Source organism: Macaca nemestrina, chromosome 6 (genome assembly GCF_043159975.1).
Source record: "Macaca nemestrina isolate mMacNem1 chromosome 6, mMacNem.hap1, whole genome shotgun sequence".
NCBI classification, from domain to species: Eukaryota; Metazoa; Chordata; class Mammalia; order Primates; family Cercopithecidae; genus Macaca; species Macaca nemestrina.
Window position 1 is genome coordinate 41,995,244 of NC_092130.1, and position 16,800 is coordinate 42,012,043.

The window sequence follows — 16,800 nt, forward strand, 5'->3', positions numbered from 1 at the left end:
GGCTGGTCTCAAAATCCTGGGTTCAAGGATCCTCCTACCTCGGCCTCCCAAAGTGCTGAGATTATAGGTGTGAGCCACCACACCCAGCTAAACCTCTGTTTTTTGTTTTGTTTGAGACAGAGTCTTGCTCTTTCACCAGGCTGGAGTGCAGTGGTGTAATCTTGGCTCACTGCAATCTCCGCCTCCCACATTCAAGCGATTCCCCTACCTCAGCCTCCCAAGTAGCTGGGACTACAGGTGCACACCACAACGCCTGGCTAATTTTTTTTAGTACAGACGGGGTTTCACCATCTTGGCCAGGATGGTCTTGATCTCCTGACCTCGTGATCTGCCCGCCTCAGCCTCCCAAAGTGCTGGGATTACAGGCGTGAGCCACCGCGCCCGGCCCAGGCCTCTGGTTTTGAGTCCCAAAACCATTTTCCTAGACTGAGCCACCTCAAGCCCATCTCTTAGCTGGGGACCAGAGCTCCTGTGGATCACAGGCTGGCCTCCCGACTCCCCCAGCTGGGTCCTGCTTCACTTGAGGTCCTTCCCACCTGTCAGCTGGTGTGGCAAGAACAAAGCACAGATGCCAAAATAAATGAGGTGCCAGAGTTTGGTTTATTGGCTCATCCAGTGCCAAAGGTCCACTGGGCACCCTCTTCCCAAGGAACCGGGAGCCCCACGGCTCCTGCATTTCTCTTTCTTCTTCATGTGTTCCTCCTGGCCCTGACTGAAGCTGTGGCAGAAGCTGGGGCAGGTGCGAGCAGAGTCTGGGTTCTGCCAGGGGTCTTAGCGCCCAGTCTGCTTGGTACAGGATGGGGACCCTGGACAATAGGGGATGGGCCCCAGGGGCAGAGGAGAGGGACCCACTCAGCAGGGGCCTGTACCAGAGCAGGGGTGGGCCCTGAGGAGCACGGGAGTCCAGCCCAGGGCATGGTGGAAATGGGTGACCTGAAAGGGAGCAAGGTCAAAGGAGCAGGTGAGGGGCCTCCCAGATGCCCGTTCTCTCATGGGCTGGATCCTCTGAGGCTCAGGGTCTAGGAGGGAGGGTTGAGCAGGGAAATGGCCAGTTGACTGTGGGGCTGAGGGTGGGGCTGAGGGTGGGAGGAGGTGACTGCTGGAGGGACAGTCCTTGACCCAAACTCCCCCCAGCCCTAGACCCAGAAAGACACACGCAAACACACAGCCCTGGACCCCCCTTTTTAATGTGGGAACATGTGGCACTCAGCCCCACCCAATGACCAGGAAAAGAGCCCCCAGCTGCAGCTCTGGCCTGGCCATCCTGGTTGCTGAAGCACACGCCAGCCCCGGTCTTCCACCCACAGCTGCACCTGGAGGCCCCACCCAGAGTCCCTGACATCCTCCCCATGTGCTCCCTTTCCCCCACGTGTTTTCAGGCCCGTCCTTGGTCCATCTGGGCTAGGACTGCCCCCTCCCTGCTCCCAAACCAAGGCGAGCAGTGGAGACATGATAGGACCTCTGAGAAGCGGATGGCTATGGGCTTCAGCAAGGCACTGGGTGGGCGGGGCGGGGCAGGGCGGGGCTGCGGCGGAACAGCAGTGGAGGCTGAGGGGTCCCCACCTCCTTAGGTGACTCAGTCCTCAGCCTCTGGTCCACCCTTTACCCTCAACCCCCACAGCTGGGCCTCCCTCCTCTTTTCCAAGCCCCTTCCAGTAGAGTGGCCACTGGGCAGGCACGGAAATGGCCATCTGAGGGGCCCAGGGGCCTGAGACACCTAGGCTACTGGCACAGTGTGGAGCAGGGGCTGGGTCCGAGGCCCTTCCTGAGGCTTCATCCTTGCTCTGCAGCCTGCGGGGGTGGAGGGTCTCAAGCTGAGTCGCCCCCGCCAGAAGCCTTCTTCTTGGGCCGGGTCTTCAGTGTCTTGGAAGCCAGTGGCTGTGGAAAGACGGAGGAAGATGGGGCTCAGCTTGGAGCCACCACCCCCTGCCTGTTTCCCCGAGCTCTGGCCAGTGCCCTCACCTCAGCTTTGGGTGCCTTTTTGATGGGTTTGGCCCTCTTGGGAGCTTTGTCTCCCATGTCATCCTCAGAGGCCTCTGTCCGGGAATCTGCCACGTTTGTGCTGGACCTTAGACCCAGGGCAGGGTCATCTCCTGGGTGCAGGGAGAAAAGGAGATGGGGGAATCTTTCCCATCTGGGCTCCTTGGCCTTGCCCTTGGGGCCCCTCCCCAACCTCAGGCCCTGCCTGTACCTAAGTCCTCAATGGTGTCCAGGAGGCTGCCAGGGCCGGGTCGGAGGCGGCCGTCGGGCCCCTGCAGGGGCAGTGCATCCTCGTCACGAATCAGGGTCAGGTCCTGCATGCTGAAGCTGCGGAGCTTCTCTGACAGCACCCCCTGGCCCTAGGGTCACCACCACGCACCGGGAGAGCCGGGGAAAGGGGCGGGGTGGAGATAGCGGTCACCATGGTGCTGGCAGCAGCCCAGGCTCGGTGCCCTCCCCACACCGTCTTCACCCAGTCCCACACAGACAGAGCTGAGGGCTGAGGCAGGACCACACTTCGCCTCCGGACAGATGCGGAAATGGCTGGACGATGAAAGTGACTTGGCCAGATAGGGGTAGAGCCTGGACTGGAACCTCCAGCTGCACGAGCCCAGAGTCTCTACAGCCCTGAGCACAGGGTGGACGCAAGGGGCCTGGCCAGGGCCCTTTGTACAAGGCGGGGCCCTGGGAATCCGAGCCTGCCCCCATCTCACCTTGGCAGCAGCTGTGACTGCGGCATTGGCGGCCAGGTTCAGGCCCCTCTTGCCCACCCTCATCATGGTCTCATAGCTCTTGTCTCGGGCCTGCGTGATGTACTCGTCGATCTCCTATGGCATTGGAGGGGAAGGGAGAAGAGGAGAGCTGGGCGCTGCTGTCGAGGCCCTGCCCTACCCTTGTTCACCCCTGGACAGAGGCCCCTGCCTGCTCCAGGAGGCCACGGCAGCCCTGTCAGGTCACTTCGGGCTCTGGGCCCCACAGGGAGGGCCAGTCTGTATGAGGCTACAGGCTCTGGGCTGCCTTGGCTTGGGGCAGGCTGGGAGGTAAGCTGAGAGTGGGGGCAAACCTTCTCCTTGTTGGACAGTGTTGGGTGCACGAACTTGCGGTAGAGCACACTGGAGCCCTTGGTGTATGGGGACAGCAGCCATATCACGAAGGCGATCTTCAGTTCAAAGTAGAAGGGGAACCTGTTGGGACAGGGGCAAGCGCGGAGTACAGAGCAGGGAGTCGGGAGGTGCCCTGTGTCTAGCAGCACCGGCCCCGTGTGTGATAGCCCCTCACTCTGAGTGCTCTGGGGTCCCCATGAGGCTCATGGGACTGCTCCTTTCTTTCTTTCTTTTTTTTTTTTTTGAGATGCAGTCTGGTTCTGTGGCCCAGGCTGGAGTACAGTGGCATGAGCTCACTGCAAGCTCCGCCTCCCAGGTTCACGCCATTCTCCTGACTCAGCCTCCTGAGTAGCTGGGACTACAGGCGCCCACCATCACGCCCGGCTAATTTTTCTATTTTTAGTAGAGTCAGGGTTTCACCGTGTTAGCCAGGATGATCTCGATCTCCTGACCTTGTGATCCGCCCACCTCGGCCTCCCAAAGTGCTGGGATTACAGGCGTGAGCCACCGCGCCCGGCCCGGACTGCTCCTTTCTAATCCAAAAGCATCTGGGGGGCTCAGCTGAGGCTCCAGACAGGAAGGTAAGCAGTGACTCTAGAAGGAATTTCCCCCAGCAGCGACTCTCCTTGCCTCATCCTCTCCCCAAGCCCCAGCCCTCTCACTCCTAGAGAAAACCCCCTTCCTCTGCCCTAGGGTCAACACCAAGGGAAACTCTCGACCTTGCGACCTTGCTCTCGACTGTGCAGGCCCACGCCTGAGTCTTCACCCCTTCCTTTCCTGCCCTCCCTATCATTGAGAGGCCTGGGGCTTCTCTAGCTTGCTGGGGAACCTCCTGCCTCGCCGTGACACGCCCCTCACTTTTCAGGATTGCCCTTCAGTCCCCATAGCGCCTTCTCCTCTGGTCACAAACTCCTTCAGGTCACCTACGTCCTCACAAAGCCCTCATCAAAACTCTCTCTCTATTTTGCTGTGTCAAGACACATGTATAGGCCTGGCACAGTGGCCTGTAGTCTCCCAGCACTTTGGGAACCAAGGTGGGAGGATCATCTAAGCCCAGGAGTTCGAGACCAGCTTGACAACACAGCAAAACCCCATCTCTACAAAAAATAAAAAAGAAGCCAGGTGTGGTGGCATGTGCCTGTGGTCCCAGCTACTCAGGAGGTTGAGGTGGGAAGATCACTTGAGCCCAGGAGGTCGAGGCTGCAGTAAGCCGAGATCACACCACTGCACTCCAACCTGAATGACAGAGTGAGATTCTACCTCAGAAAAAGAAAAAAAGGCATCTGTATTCACTACCGTCAATTTTTTTTTTTTTTTTTTTTTTTTTTTTTTTTTTTTTTTTACCTCACTACCCTTGCTCTACTCTCAATTTTTTTTTTTTTTTTTTTTTTTGTGAGACACAGTCTCGTTTTTGTTGCCCAGGCTGGAGTGCAGTGGCATGATCTTGGCTCACCACAACCTCTGCCTCCTGGGTTCAAGCAATTCTCCTGCCTCAGCCTCCCGAGTAGCTGGGATTACAGGCATGTGCCACCATGCCCGGCTAATTTAGTATTTTTAGTAGAGACGGGGTTTCACCATGTTGGTCAGGCTGGTCTCGAACTCCTGACCTCAGGTGATCTGCCCGCCTCGGCCTCCCAAAGTGCTGGGATTAAGGCATGAGCCACTGCACCTGGCCAATTTTTTTTTTTTTTTAAATAGACAGGTCTTGCTATGTTGCCCAGGCTGATCTCAAACTCTTAGGCTCAAGCGACCCTCCTGCCTTGGCTTCCCAAAGTGCTAGGATTACAAGCAGAAGGTACCACGCCCAGCCTTTACCCTCAAATTTTTTTTTTTTTTTGGAGACTGAGTCCTGTCACCAGGCTGGAGTGCAGTGGTGCAATCTCGGCTCACTGCAACCTCCGTCTCCTGGGTTCAAGCGATTCTTCTGTCTCAGCCTCCCAAGTAGCTGGGATTACAAGCACACGCCATAACGCCTAGCTAATTTTTGTATTTTTAGTAGAGACGGGGTTTCACCATGTTAGCCAGGATGGTCTTGATCTCCTGACCTCGTGATCTGCCTGCCTCGGCCTCCCAAAGTGCTGGGATTACAGGCGTGAGCCACTGTGCCTGGCCTTTACCCTCAATTTTTAACCCATCTCTCCATCTCTTTCCTCTCCTAAAACTATTTTTCTCAAATGCAAGGGCCTTATCTCTACATGTAATGATCTCTTGTCCTCTCCCCCTTGGTAACATTCTCTTCTCTTGAGTTCTGATGAACTGTATTATTAGTTCTCTCTTCCAAGAGGTATCTGATCATTCAGTAAACGTTTTTGAGTTCCTGCTGTGAATGCACAGATGATTAAGACACATTCCCTGTCCTCAAAGTGCTCATAGTAGTCTAGTAGTCTAGTACGACCTGGGAAATGCCTTGGAAATGCAAGTATCCAGTGTTTATAGGAGTGAATCATATGCCTATTTTACAAATAAGGAAACTGAGGCCTCGAGAGCTGTGACCTGCCTAAGGTCATAGGCAGCATGGCAGAAGCAGGTTTCCTGAATTCCACTGAGGTGCTCTGGTTGCCACCAGAAAGAAGCGTGGGGGTTATGTTTGTTCTTACTCCCTTTTTTTTTTTTTTTTGAGACGGAGTCTCACTCTGTTGCCCAGGCTTGCAATGGCATGATCTCGGCTCACTGCAACCTTCACCTCCTGGGTTCAAGCAGTTCTCCTGCCTCAGCCTCCCTAGTAGCTGGGATTACAGGGGCACTACCACGCCCAGCTAATTTTTTTTGTATTTTTAGTGGAGACAGGGTTTCACCATGTTGGCCAGGCTGGTCTCAAACTCCTGACCTCAAATGATCCACCCACCTAGGCCTCCCAAAGTGCTGGGATTACAGGTGTGAGCTACGGCACCCAGCTCTTTTTTCTTTTTTAAGAGACAAGGTCTTGCTCTGTCACTCAGGCTGGAGTGCAGTGGCACGATCATAGCTCACAGCAGCCCCCAACTCCTGGGCTCAAGCGATCTTTCTGTCTCAGCTTCCTGAGTAGCTGGGTCTACAGGCACATGCCACCATACCTGGTTAATATAAAAATTTTTTTAGTAGAGATGAGGTCTCACTGTGTTGCCCAGGTTTATCTCAAACTCCTGGCCTCAGGTGATCCACCAGCCTTGGTCCCCCGAAGTGCTGAGATTACAAGCGTGAGCCCCCTTGCCTGGCACTACTATGTCTGTTCTTCTACAGGTCAAGTTAGGCATGAGAGGGGAGATATCAAGGACCCCAAGAAATTGTCAGGAGTGGGAGGAGCTTCACTCCCAGGCCCAATCTTTTGTTTGGCTGGCCGGGTAGAGACAGGCAGAGGCCCTGGGCCCTGAGATGCAGGAGGGGATGCTGGACCTCACCAGGAGAGCACTATATCCGTGAGCGTCTCGGCCGTGGTGAAGAAGGCAAAGACGATCCAGTACATCATCCATTTCACCTGAGGGACAGAGGAAAGCGCTCACTGGGGCATGGGGCTGAGGGGCAGGGACACCCAGGACCCCATCTATGCCTGTCGAACATGCCTGGTTAGAACACCCAGGACCCCACTTCTGCCTGCCAGCCATGTTGGAGGCACTGTGCGGGACATCCAGGGCCCTCCTTTGCTGGTGGGTCTTGTTAGTGGCTGACAGCATTGGTGCAAAGTCACCCCCATCTGTAATAGGACCCAGTGTCCTCCCCTCCCTCTGCCATGTGGGTTGGGTAGGGGGTGAAGGGTCATCCACTCACATATTCCTTCACGTTTTTTGTCTTCACGGCCTTGTAGGAAGAATAGGCTGGGTACAAGGTGCCAAAGATGAGCCTAGGGAGGCAGGCATGGTTACTGGGCCCCTCAGCCAAGGGCAGTGGCCTCTCCCTCCCAGCTCTGCATCAGACCCTGGGTAAATAATGGGAAGAGGGACAGAACTCCCTGCTGGACTGATGAACTCAGGTCAGGGGTTAAGGTCAAAGCAGCATGGAACATGCCCAGCTAGCTAGGGTGATGCGCTTCCCTGCTCCACTATTCAGTTTTTCTCCAGCCCTGGAGGCAGGGAAAGGCCCAGAGGCCAGAGGGTCCAATGTGGTCCCTTGTGCCATGATCCTTGGTTATGCACAAACATGTCATGGGGACTGGGAGTCAGGTCACTGCCACAGGGTGCCTTCCTTCTTGACCTCATGCCCTTTCACACCCATCTGCCCTTACCCTCTACCTCCCTGTCTCAGAGCCAGGCTCTGCGAGGAAACCTGACACTACCTACCAGGGCACCCTTACCTGGCAGTCAGAGGTACCACTGTGGCCCTGGGGCCCTAGGGAACAAAGGGCACAGGGGCAGGAGGCCCTGAGAGAGGCAAAGAGGCTTATTCCCCCATGTAAACACCACAGGGATGGGGCTCAGGGGAGGGCCCCCGCTGGTGATCCAACTACAGAGTGCAGACAAGACACAGGCTGGGAAAGAAGAGGGCCGATGCCCTTTGGGGCTTGCCCAGGCAAGAGAGAAGCAGCCACCCTGAAGGCCACATGGAGGCGTGAGACCCCTCCATTCCCCCTGTGGTGGATGGGGGAAGAGAAGGAGTCTAGAGGAAACCAGGACAGAAGCACTTGGCCAGCCCGGCTGCACCGAATGGGAAGGGAGCAGGGTGGGGCTGCCGGTGTCAGTCCACAACGGTGGAGGCCGAGGGGCAGTGTCCTCATTAGGGCAGGGAATAACTCCGAGGCCCACAAGGAGCTCCTGTCAGGCTCAGCCCCTTGACAATGTGTGGGTGCCTCCTGTTTCCACATGGACAGGCGGGATACTTCCAAACTGCCTGGTGCAAGTGGAGTGCGGGGCAGAATCCTCAAGGACAAAGTCTGGGGTCGTGGAGAATGGTGTGAGTTCCCTCCTGGGGCCCGGGGAGGTGCCAGAGACATGGCTCCACAGTGTAGCTGGCAGCCTGGAATGAAGGCCACCGAGCGTCCTCCCCCAGCGGCGTCCACAATCCCAGGCTGAGCACATACATCCCCTCTCCCGGTTACCTCTCACACTTTGTCCTCCGAGCATTTCTGCTTCCCGATACCCAAACTTCCTCCCTAGGGGGCCTAAGGGCATGTGCTCTCGTCCCCAGTCTCCTGACAGTGAGTGGAAGGGAGAGGCCAAGGGGCCTGGTGATGGCTCTGAGCTGCGGAATGATGATGAGGCCCTGCCTTGCTCCACTCTCTTCCATCACCCTGTTCCCTCCCCGAGAGGGACAGGGCCCGGGTCTGAGGACCTCCTCCAGCCCAGACCTGCTAGGTGGGGGAGGGGACGCGCCTGCCTTCCCTTTTAAATCAAGCCGTGCTGCTCAGCCCCTAGGATGGGCGCAGGAGCAAGGACGGTAGAAATAAAAGAGGTTATTAATAAAGAATGTGGGTGAGGTCCCTGGGAAGCCAGGCCTACCACGCTCCCCTAATATTCCCCCCTCCAGTCCTGGGTGCCACATCTCCATGTCTCTGGGGACCCCAAATAAGGACGCAGCGCCTTTAGGTGACTCTGCTGCACCAAGCTTCGGAGAAGTCCACCCGGGCTTTAACAACCCCGCCCTCCATCACAGCCCGCATCACCCCCCTCGCCGCCGCACTCACACCACCAGGCGAGAGATGATCCAGGACACCATGGCGGGGCCGGGCGCGGCGCGGGGCGGGGACCCGGCCCGGCCGAGGATGCAGCTGCCTGAGGCCGAGCGGCGGCGGCGGCGGCGGCAGCAGGAGCCGCAGTAGCAGCAGCAGCCGCTGCAGCAGCCGCCGCGGGGGCAGCGGAGCGCCCAGCGCCGCCGTTAAAGGGGAGGTCCCTGCCGCAGCGGCGGGCCGTGGGCGGCGGCGGCGGCGGCTCTTAAAGGGGAGGCCGGGAGGCCGCGGCGGCGGCGGCGGCGCGCCCCCAGCACCTGCTGTGGCCGGGCATGCGCCTCCGACCCTCAGTGCCCTGCCTTCCTCGAATCGCTTGTTCATCTTTCTTGGGTTTCAAGCCCTAGGCTGTTGTGGAGGTCTCCATGGTTACATCTTGAAATCGACCCCTGCCCACCTCCTGCCCTGCCCACATCAAGCGCTTACTGTGTGCCAGCCCCTGTGCTAAGAGCTTCACTGCGTTGCCAGTGAATTCTCTTGACCACCCTATAAGGCAGGTGCTATAAATGCCCTCATTTTGAAGATAAGGGAATGAGAAGCTTAAGGTTCAATAATCTGTTGAGAGTCACAAAGCCACCAAGTCATGCTGCTAAGATAACCCCAGGAAGCCTACTTTAAACAGGTTACATCCCCAACTGCTGACTAGCAAACTCTCCTCCTCATCACAGGCCCTGGAGACATCCACCTGAGCTCCTGACTCACAGGTACAGCCGCACCTGTTCACCCCACTCCTTCTCACCCCCGTTGAAAGAGGATCTCCCCTGGCCAGATCCGTCTTTTTTTTTTTTTGAGACAGGGTCTCACTCTGTCGCTCACGCTGGAGTGCAGTGGCACAACCTCAGCACACCTCCTGGGTTTGAGTGATCCTCCCACCTTAGCCTCCCGAGTAGCTGGGACTACAGGCCCAAGCCACAACCAGCTTTTTTTTTTTTTTTTTTTTTTGTCAAGACAGGGTTTTGCAATATTGCCCAGGCTGGTCTCAAACTCCTGAGCTCAAGCGATCCACCCGCCTCAGCCTCCCAAAGTGCTGGGATCACAGGTGTGAGTCACTGGGCTGCTGGTCTGCTTTTTCACGTTGTCAGCTCCTTAGCTTTGCAGGGGAACAGAGCTTTATGCTCTCAATGTGGTTACTGACAACAAAGGGTCAACCTTCTTTTCAAACAGAGGGGCTGGGAGAGGGTTCTGGGGCTCCAGTTCCACCCCCATCAGCAAGCACTAGTGGCAGTGAATGTCCTGATTCTAAAGACATTTATATCCAGAATGTAGGCTAGCCTGCCTCCTGACCTTCAGTAAAGCAACCAACTTCCCACCATCCACCAACCCCCCAGCCCTATTGCTCTCCTTTCCTGTCCCATTTTAAAGCTTCAGCATTCCTCTACCCTTTATGTTGAGGTGTAATCCTTTGGGTGACCACAGCATCAACCTGTGCCCATCCGGGCTGAAAGGACACATTCAGAACTGTGTATTTCAAAGAGTCATGGTCTTATTCAAGCTCAGTATCCTTGAACCACACAATGGTCTATTTCTAACCTGATAAATTATATTTCCAGGTTCAAACACTTTGGAAGATGTTTCCCAAAAGGTTCCAGAGAAGCAGCCTCTGATAACCCCTCTTGCTATTCTTCACAACTTCCTCTCCAGAAAGCCTCTTCTAATTGGAATGCAGTCTGTTCTCACCTCACAATGGAACACTTTAATTACTGTTTGATAAAACCCACATGAGTGTCTCCCACCATCTAAGGTGGATCTATGGCTGCACATTACATGTGGGCAGCCAGGCCACCTGCTTAAGAATCCCACCACAGACTGTCCAACTTTGCTGAGACCACATGCAATGGCCCTTCCCCCCAGACTCTGCCACAGGAAGGGAGGACCCCACCTTTCCCACTCCATTCACAGAGCATGAAGTATGGGGAAACATGTCTCTCTTCCTACCCTCTAACTCATGTGGCCCCTTCCCCTTACCCCCAATTCCCCAAACCATACTAACCTCACCCTAGCAATTTCCCTTCTCCCAACATGGCACAGCCTCAACAAGCAAAGAAAAATATCTGGGTGTAGCACAGTTATGAAGACCTGAAAACGAATCCCCCACCTCCAACCCAACTCCCAATCTAATGCTGATTTTAGAAGGGTTGGTATGCAAATAATTTAGTCCACTCCAAAAAGATTTGTTAGATTTTTAATAAGAACATGGAAATCCCAATCAGCCCTTCAACAAAATTAAAATACAGAAAGTGAAATTAAAAGTATTCTACATTAAATGACTTTTATTTTTAAAAAAAAGTAACTGTGAACATATAAACAGCCTGCAGGGCACTACAGTACAGCTGGAGAGAGATACATTTTCCCATGTACCTATGGGCCAATGAATTCCACCATTTTCAAATAAATCCTTAATCAGACTCCACTCAGTTGGAAGGTTTTGCTGAAAATATTTCTGGATAAAAAACAAAAAACCTCATGTTGGAAATCAACTGTCCTTCCCATTTGGAAACGTTAAGAGGAGTCCCCAGGGAACACCGGTAATAGGTGAAAATGGTTCCTGGAGTCACCAGTGTTGTACACACACGGGGAACACACCACAGCTCAGACGTGACAAAGTTCCTTCTCATAGGACTGTTCCCTCAAGGTAAGACTAAGATGGGAGGGGGAGAAACTAAAAGAATCCTAAAAAAGCCAATTTTAAAAAATTCTGCTTTGGCTGATTTTGTGCTATAATGGGTAGCTGATTTCTAAAAATCATATTTCTTCAAAGAGTTTTATATCGAAAGGAAGACTAAATGTAATGTGCCTTTCCTCATAATCCAGGAAAACAACTGTGGTATTTCAAAAATTCTAAAAATATCTACTTTCATGAAATAGTAACTATTTCACTACAAACCTATTTTTCACTAAATACACACATTTCCTAATCCTGGAGCCTCCTGGGAAAAGCAGTGGGTTCTCCCTGGGTCTAGCCAGACTCCGGTGTTCACAGGAGAGTGTGGGGAATGGCTTCACCCCGTCTCCTGGGATGGGCTTTGTCAGAGGTCACGTGCAGAGACGCTATCAGACTTCCACCAGGCATGTTTAAGCAATTACCCCATACTTGTACCAGTTATGTGATTTCCCCTACCTCCAAACACATTCCCATTTAACTAGGCACAAGAAGAAAAGAAAAGAAAGGTGTGCCCATGAATCTCAAATCAGGAGAATGTGCAGGAAAGCCCCGCCATGTTCAGGCAATTCGGATTTCCAAAAGGCCACAGGATAGGATGTGGCACTCTTGGCTTGGAGTCTCAAACTGTGTGTGTCAACAGTACGACTTTCCTGTGTCAACCTTCGGTGTTGAGGCAGCGTAGAATAGAGTGGCTGGAGAGTTTGGAATACTGACCACACTGGCTCCGGGTGAAGGGCCTTTGCTCCAGCAAAGAGCCCTGCCGTTCCCTGTAAGTGTTGTGAGTGAAAGACCTGCTTCGCAGGGGAGCTTGGAGTTTCTCCATGCCTAGGACCTTGCCAGTTTGGATTCATGAGCCTTGAGGGTGCCAACCGCATCTTTCACTGCATGGTAAATGATGTTCTTCACCTAGAAAGGGTAAACAGCAAAGTCAGTTCATGGCAGCCCCATGCAAATGTATGTTCTACCTTGACTGTAAGCCTACTGGTTTAGTGGGGAAACTCCCAACAAGGACTGTGCGTTCCTGTATCAATCCCCACAGTCATTTACAAATCACATAGGGCATAAGGTCTGTACTCAAAAAAGAATACTGAAGTTATGTGAAAGGCTATTTGATCACCATCATTTAAGTGCTTACTATGTCCTGGGCAGGCGATGTTGCTGAGCTCTTTATGTGGACCTTCGCTTAATCCTTGCCAGAATCCTATGAGGTAGGTTCTATTATTATCACGCCCAATTTACAGAGGAGAAACTGAGGAAACTAAGGCCACAGTGAACACCTGGAGAAATTTACTTCCTTATATAGTTAAGAGGCTTCCTTAAGGTTCTACAGCTAATAAGGATGCATTAAAACAAGAGTGGAAAGCAGGATTATGGCCTATTTTTTCTCTTCGTGCTTATATGTTTTCTGATTTGGATATATTACCTGTGAAATTGGAACACACAATAAAAGTTATTGAAAAAAGTAAACAGGCATATTAAAGTGAAGATAATGAAGACAGTTTTCTTTTAAAGGGCTGACAAGAGAGTTGAGGTTATTTCTGCAGAGGAAAAGTGGGGAAATGCAAAGGGGAAGGGTACATGGGGGCTTCAACCATGTATATGTATGTGTGCTGTAATTTCTTAAGCTGGCTCATGGGCATCCAAGTCCCTCTTATGCTATTCTCCATTAATTTTTTTGCATTGCTTCAACAAAGATTTATGAATACCTACTATGTGTCAGACACTGTGCTAAGGAAAAGCATTGAGTAAAAAAGTAAAATTCCTGCCTTCATAGAGCTTAAATAGCTTACATTCTAGTAGGGTTAAGTAACAGATTAAAAAAAAATAATTATATATACACACACACACACACACACACACACACACACACACACACACACACACTACAGAAAAAATAAAGCAGTGAAAGTGGGACTGGGAGTGCTGGAGCAGGAGTTGTTATTCTAAACAGGGTAGTCAGGAGAGGTCTTTTTTTTTTTGAGATGGAGTCTAACACTGTTGCCCAGGCTGGAGCGCAGTGGTGCCATCTCAGCTCACTGCAACCTCTGCCTCCTGGGTTCAAGCGATTCTCCTGTCTCAGCCTCCTGAGTAGCTGGGACTACAGGCGCCTGCCACCACGCCTGGCTAATTTTTGTATTTTTAGTAGAGACAAGGGTTTCACCATATTGGCCAGGCTGGTCTTGAACTCCTAACCTTGTGATCTGCCCACCTCGGCCTCCCAAAGTGTTGGGATTACAGGCATGAGCCACTGCGCCCAGCCTGTTTTTTGTTTTTAAATAAAGAGACAGAGTCTGTTGCCCAGGCTGGAGTGTAGTGGGGCGATCATAGGTCACGATAGCTTCAAAACTCCTGGGCTCAAGTGATCCTCCCACTTCAGCCTCCTGAGTGGCTGTGACTGCAGACACACACCCAACATCCCTAGCTCAAGGAAAGGTGTTATGGGTAAGGTGACATGTTACCTTTATATTCTCATTCTATCTAAACACCAATGTTGCATGGGCACAGTGACTCACACCTGTAATCTCAGCATTTTGGGAAGCCGAGGCAGGCGGATCACCTGAGGTTGGGAGTTCAAGACCAGCCTGGCCAACATGGCGAAACCCCGTTTCTACTAAAAATACAAAAATTAGCTTGGTGTGGTGACGTGTGCCTGTAATCCCCAGATACTCGGGAGGCTGAGGCAGGAGAATCGCTTGAACTCGGGATGCAGAGGTTGCAGTGAGACAAGATCATGCCACTGCACTGCAGCCTGGGCAACAGAGCGGGACTCCATCTTGATAAATAAACAAACAAAAACCAATGTTGATTATACTTTGTATTAAAACTTTATGGTTGGCTGGGTGCAGTGGCTCACTCCTGTAATTCCAGCGCTTTGGGAGGTAGAGGCAGGCAGATCACCTGAAGTCAGGAGTTCAGCCTGGCCAAAATGGTGAAACCGCGTCTCTACCAAAAAATACAAAAATTATCTTGGTGTGGTGGCGCATGCCTGTAATCCCAGCTACATAGGAGGCTGAGGCAGGAGAATCACTTGAACCCAGGAGATGAAGGATGCAGTGAGCCAAGATCACACCATTGCACTTTAGCTTTGGCGACAGAGTAAGACCCTGTCTCAAAAAAAAAAAAAAAAAAAAGAACAGCCAGTCAGGGTGGCTCACATCTGTAATCCCAGCACTTTAGGAGGTCGAGGCAGGTGGATCATGAGGTCAGGAGTTCAAGACCAGCCTGGTCAAGATGGTGAAACCCTGTCTCTATTAAAAAACTACAAAAATGAGCCGGGCACAGTGGCAGGTGCCTGTAATTCCAGCTACCTGAGATGCTGAGGCAGGAGAACTGCTTGAACCCAGACGGTGGAGGTTGCAGTGAGCCAATATCATGCCACTGCACTCCAGCGTGGGTGACAGACTGAGACTCTGTCAAAAAAAAAAAAAAAAAAAAAAAAAAGGCCGGGCGCAGTGGCTCACGCCTGTAATCCCAGCACTTTGGGAGGCCAAGGCGGGCGGATCACGAGGTCAGGAGATCGAGACCATCCTGGCTAACACAGTGAAACTCCGTCTCTACTAAATACAAAAAATTAGCCAGGCGTAGTGGCGAGCGCCTATAGTCCCAGCTACTCGGGAGGCTGAGGCAGGAGAATGGCGTGAACCCAGGAGGCAGAGGTTGCAGTAAGCCGCGATTGTGCCACTGCACCCCAGCCTGGGCGACAGACCAAGACTCCGTCTCAAAAAAAAAAAAAAAAAGAGAAGAAAGAAGCTGGGTGCGGTGGCTCACGCCTGTAATTCCAGCACTTTGGGAGGCTGAGATGGGTGAATCATGAGGTCAGGAGATAGAGACCATCCTGGCTAACAAGGTCCCCGTTTCTACTAAAAATACAAAAAATTAGCCTGGTGTGGTGGCGGGCGCCTATAGTCTCAGCTACACGGGAGGCTGAGGCAGGAGAATGGCATGAACCCGGGAGGTGGAGGTTGCAGTGAGCCGAGATCGCACCACTGCACTGCAGCCTGGGCGACAAGGCAAGACTCCGTCTCAAAAAAAAAAAAAAAAAAAAAAAAAAAGAAAGAAAGAAAGAAAAGAAAAGAAAGGAAAAGGCACATCAGACTCAGAGTTGAAAGTGATTGAATCTACCAGCAATTAAGAAAAACCTCTTCTGGCTGGGCGCGGTGGCTCACGCCTGTAATCCCAGCACTTTGGGAGGCCGAGGCAGGTGGATCACAAGGTCAAGCAATCAAGACCATCCTGGCTAACACAGTGAAACCCCATCTCTACTAAAAATACAAAAAAATAGCCAGGCATGGTGGCAGACGCCTGTAGTCCCAGCTACTTGGGAGGCTGAGGCAGGAGAATGGCGTGAACCTGGGAGGCGGAGCTGGCAGTGAGCCGAGATCATGCCACTGCACTCCAGCCTGGGCAACAGAGAGAGACTCTGTCTTAAAAAAAAAAAAAAGAAAGAAAGAAAGAAAGAAAAACCTCTTCAATCTGATCTATCAACAACCAAAGAAAATACACTTGAGCCACAGGCATGCCAGAAAAAAAGAGGCCACAGTGAAAGCCTAGAGAACTTTGCTTCCTTATTTTTTTTTTTTTTTTTTTTTTTGAGACAGAGTCTCGCTCTGTCGCCCAGGCTGGAGTGCAGTGGCTGGATCTCAGCTCACTGCAAGCTCCGCCTTTTGGGTTCACGCCATTCTCCTGCCTCAGCCTCCCGAGTAGCTGAGACTACAGGCGCCTGCCACCTTGCCCGGCTAGTTTTTTGTATTTTTTAGTAGAGACGGGGTTTCACCAGGTTAGACAGGATGGTCTCGATCTCCTGACCTTGAGATCCGCCCATCTCGGCCTCCCAAAGTGCTAGGATTACAGGCTTGAGCCACTGCGCCCGGCCCCTTATTCTTTTTTGAGACGGTGTCTCGTTCTGTCACCCAGGCTGGAGTGCAGTGGTGTGATCTCAGCTCACTGCAACCTCTGCCTCCCAGGTTCTAGCGTCCTGTCTCAGCCTCCCGAGTAGCTAGGACTACAGGTGTGTGCCACCAGGCCCGGCTAATTTTTTGTATTTTTAGTAGAGATGGGGTATCAACATATTAGCCAGGATGATCTCGATCACCTGACCTCGTGATCCACCCACCTTGGCCTCCCAAAGTGTTGGAATTACAGGCATGAGCCACCGTGCCCGGTTCTCTTTGTTCTTTTTATGCAACTAAACTATCTAAATGTATTAATGATGAAATTCTGCCTTAAAATTCCAATCCATTTCAAGAGCAGAGGAAACCTAATCTGATTGTTCAGCTCTGCTCTACAAGGGGATACAGTTCTTAGGGACATGAAATGTAATCCCTAGCAGAGCTCTAAGAAATTGAGCTGTATAGAAATCTGCTATGAGAAGCAGCTTCGGCGCAACATTTATTCTCAAAAACATGCTTAGAACACACTGCCAT

The 16,800-nt window shown here is 52.4% G+C and overlaps 2 protein-coding genes across 3 annotated transcripts in view; both read right to left on the reverse strand.

The window, feature by feature from the left end:
* Positions 1 to 581: 581 nt before the first annotated feature.
* Positions 582 to 8,863, reverse strand: LOC105467078 (receptor accessory protein 2). Of its 2 annotated transcripts, none has more exons than XM_011716432.2 (8): positions 8,677 to 8,863; positions 6,828 to 6,900; positions 6,461 to 6,537; positions 3,044 to 3,164; positions 2,694 to 2,807; positions 2,192 to 2,333; positions 1,963 to 2,093; positions 582 to 1,878 (listed from the first exon to the last, which is right to left on the reverse strand). In XM_011716432.2, the coding sequence occupies exons 1-8, from the start codon at positions 8,706 to 8,708 to the stop codon at positions 1,810 to 1,812; spliced, it is 759 nt and encodes a 252-aa protein (XP_011714734.1). In that variant the 5' UTR covers positions 8,709 to 8,863; the 3' UTR covers positions 582 to 1,809. The 2 variants fall into 2 exon arrangements, with proteins under 2 accessions (XP_011714734.1, XP_011714733.1); XM_011716431.2 differs by having other exon boundaries at positions 2,192 to 2,339.
* Positions 8,864 to 10,883: 2,020 nt separating this feature from the next.
* LOC105467079 (lysine demethylase 3B) overlaps positions 10,884 to 16,800 on the reverse strand; it is an 86,308-nt gene continuing 80,391 nt past the window's right edge. Inside the window, exon 24 of the mRNA XM_071098362.1 lies at positions 10,884 to 12,283. Within this exon, the coding sequence (XP_070954463.1) occupies positions 12,203 to 12,283 (81 nt within the window). The 3' untranslated portion in view covers positions 10,884 to 12,202. The remainder of the gene's footprint in view (positions 12,284 to 16,800) is intronic.

Coding starts and splice junctions, on each gene's coding strand:
- LOC105467078 (XM_011716431.2), bottom strand. CDS start 8,708: ATGGTGTCCTGGATCATCTCTCGCCTGGTGGT. Junction 3,165..6,460: donor ACGGATATAGTGCTCTCCTG/GTGAGGTCCAGC, acceptor CTGTCCCAACAG/GTTCCCCTTCTACTTTGAAC. Junction 2,808..3,043: donor CACTGTCCAACAAGGAGAAG/GTTTGCCCCCAC, acceptor CCAATGCCATAG/GAGATCGACGAGTACATCAC.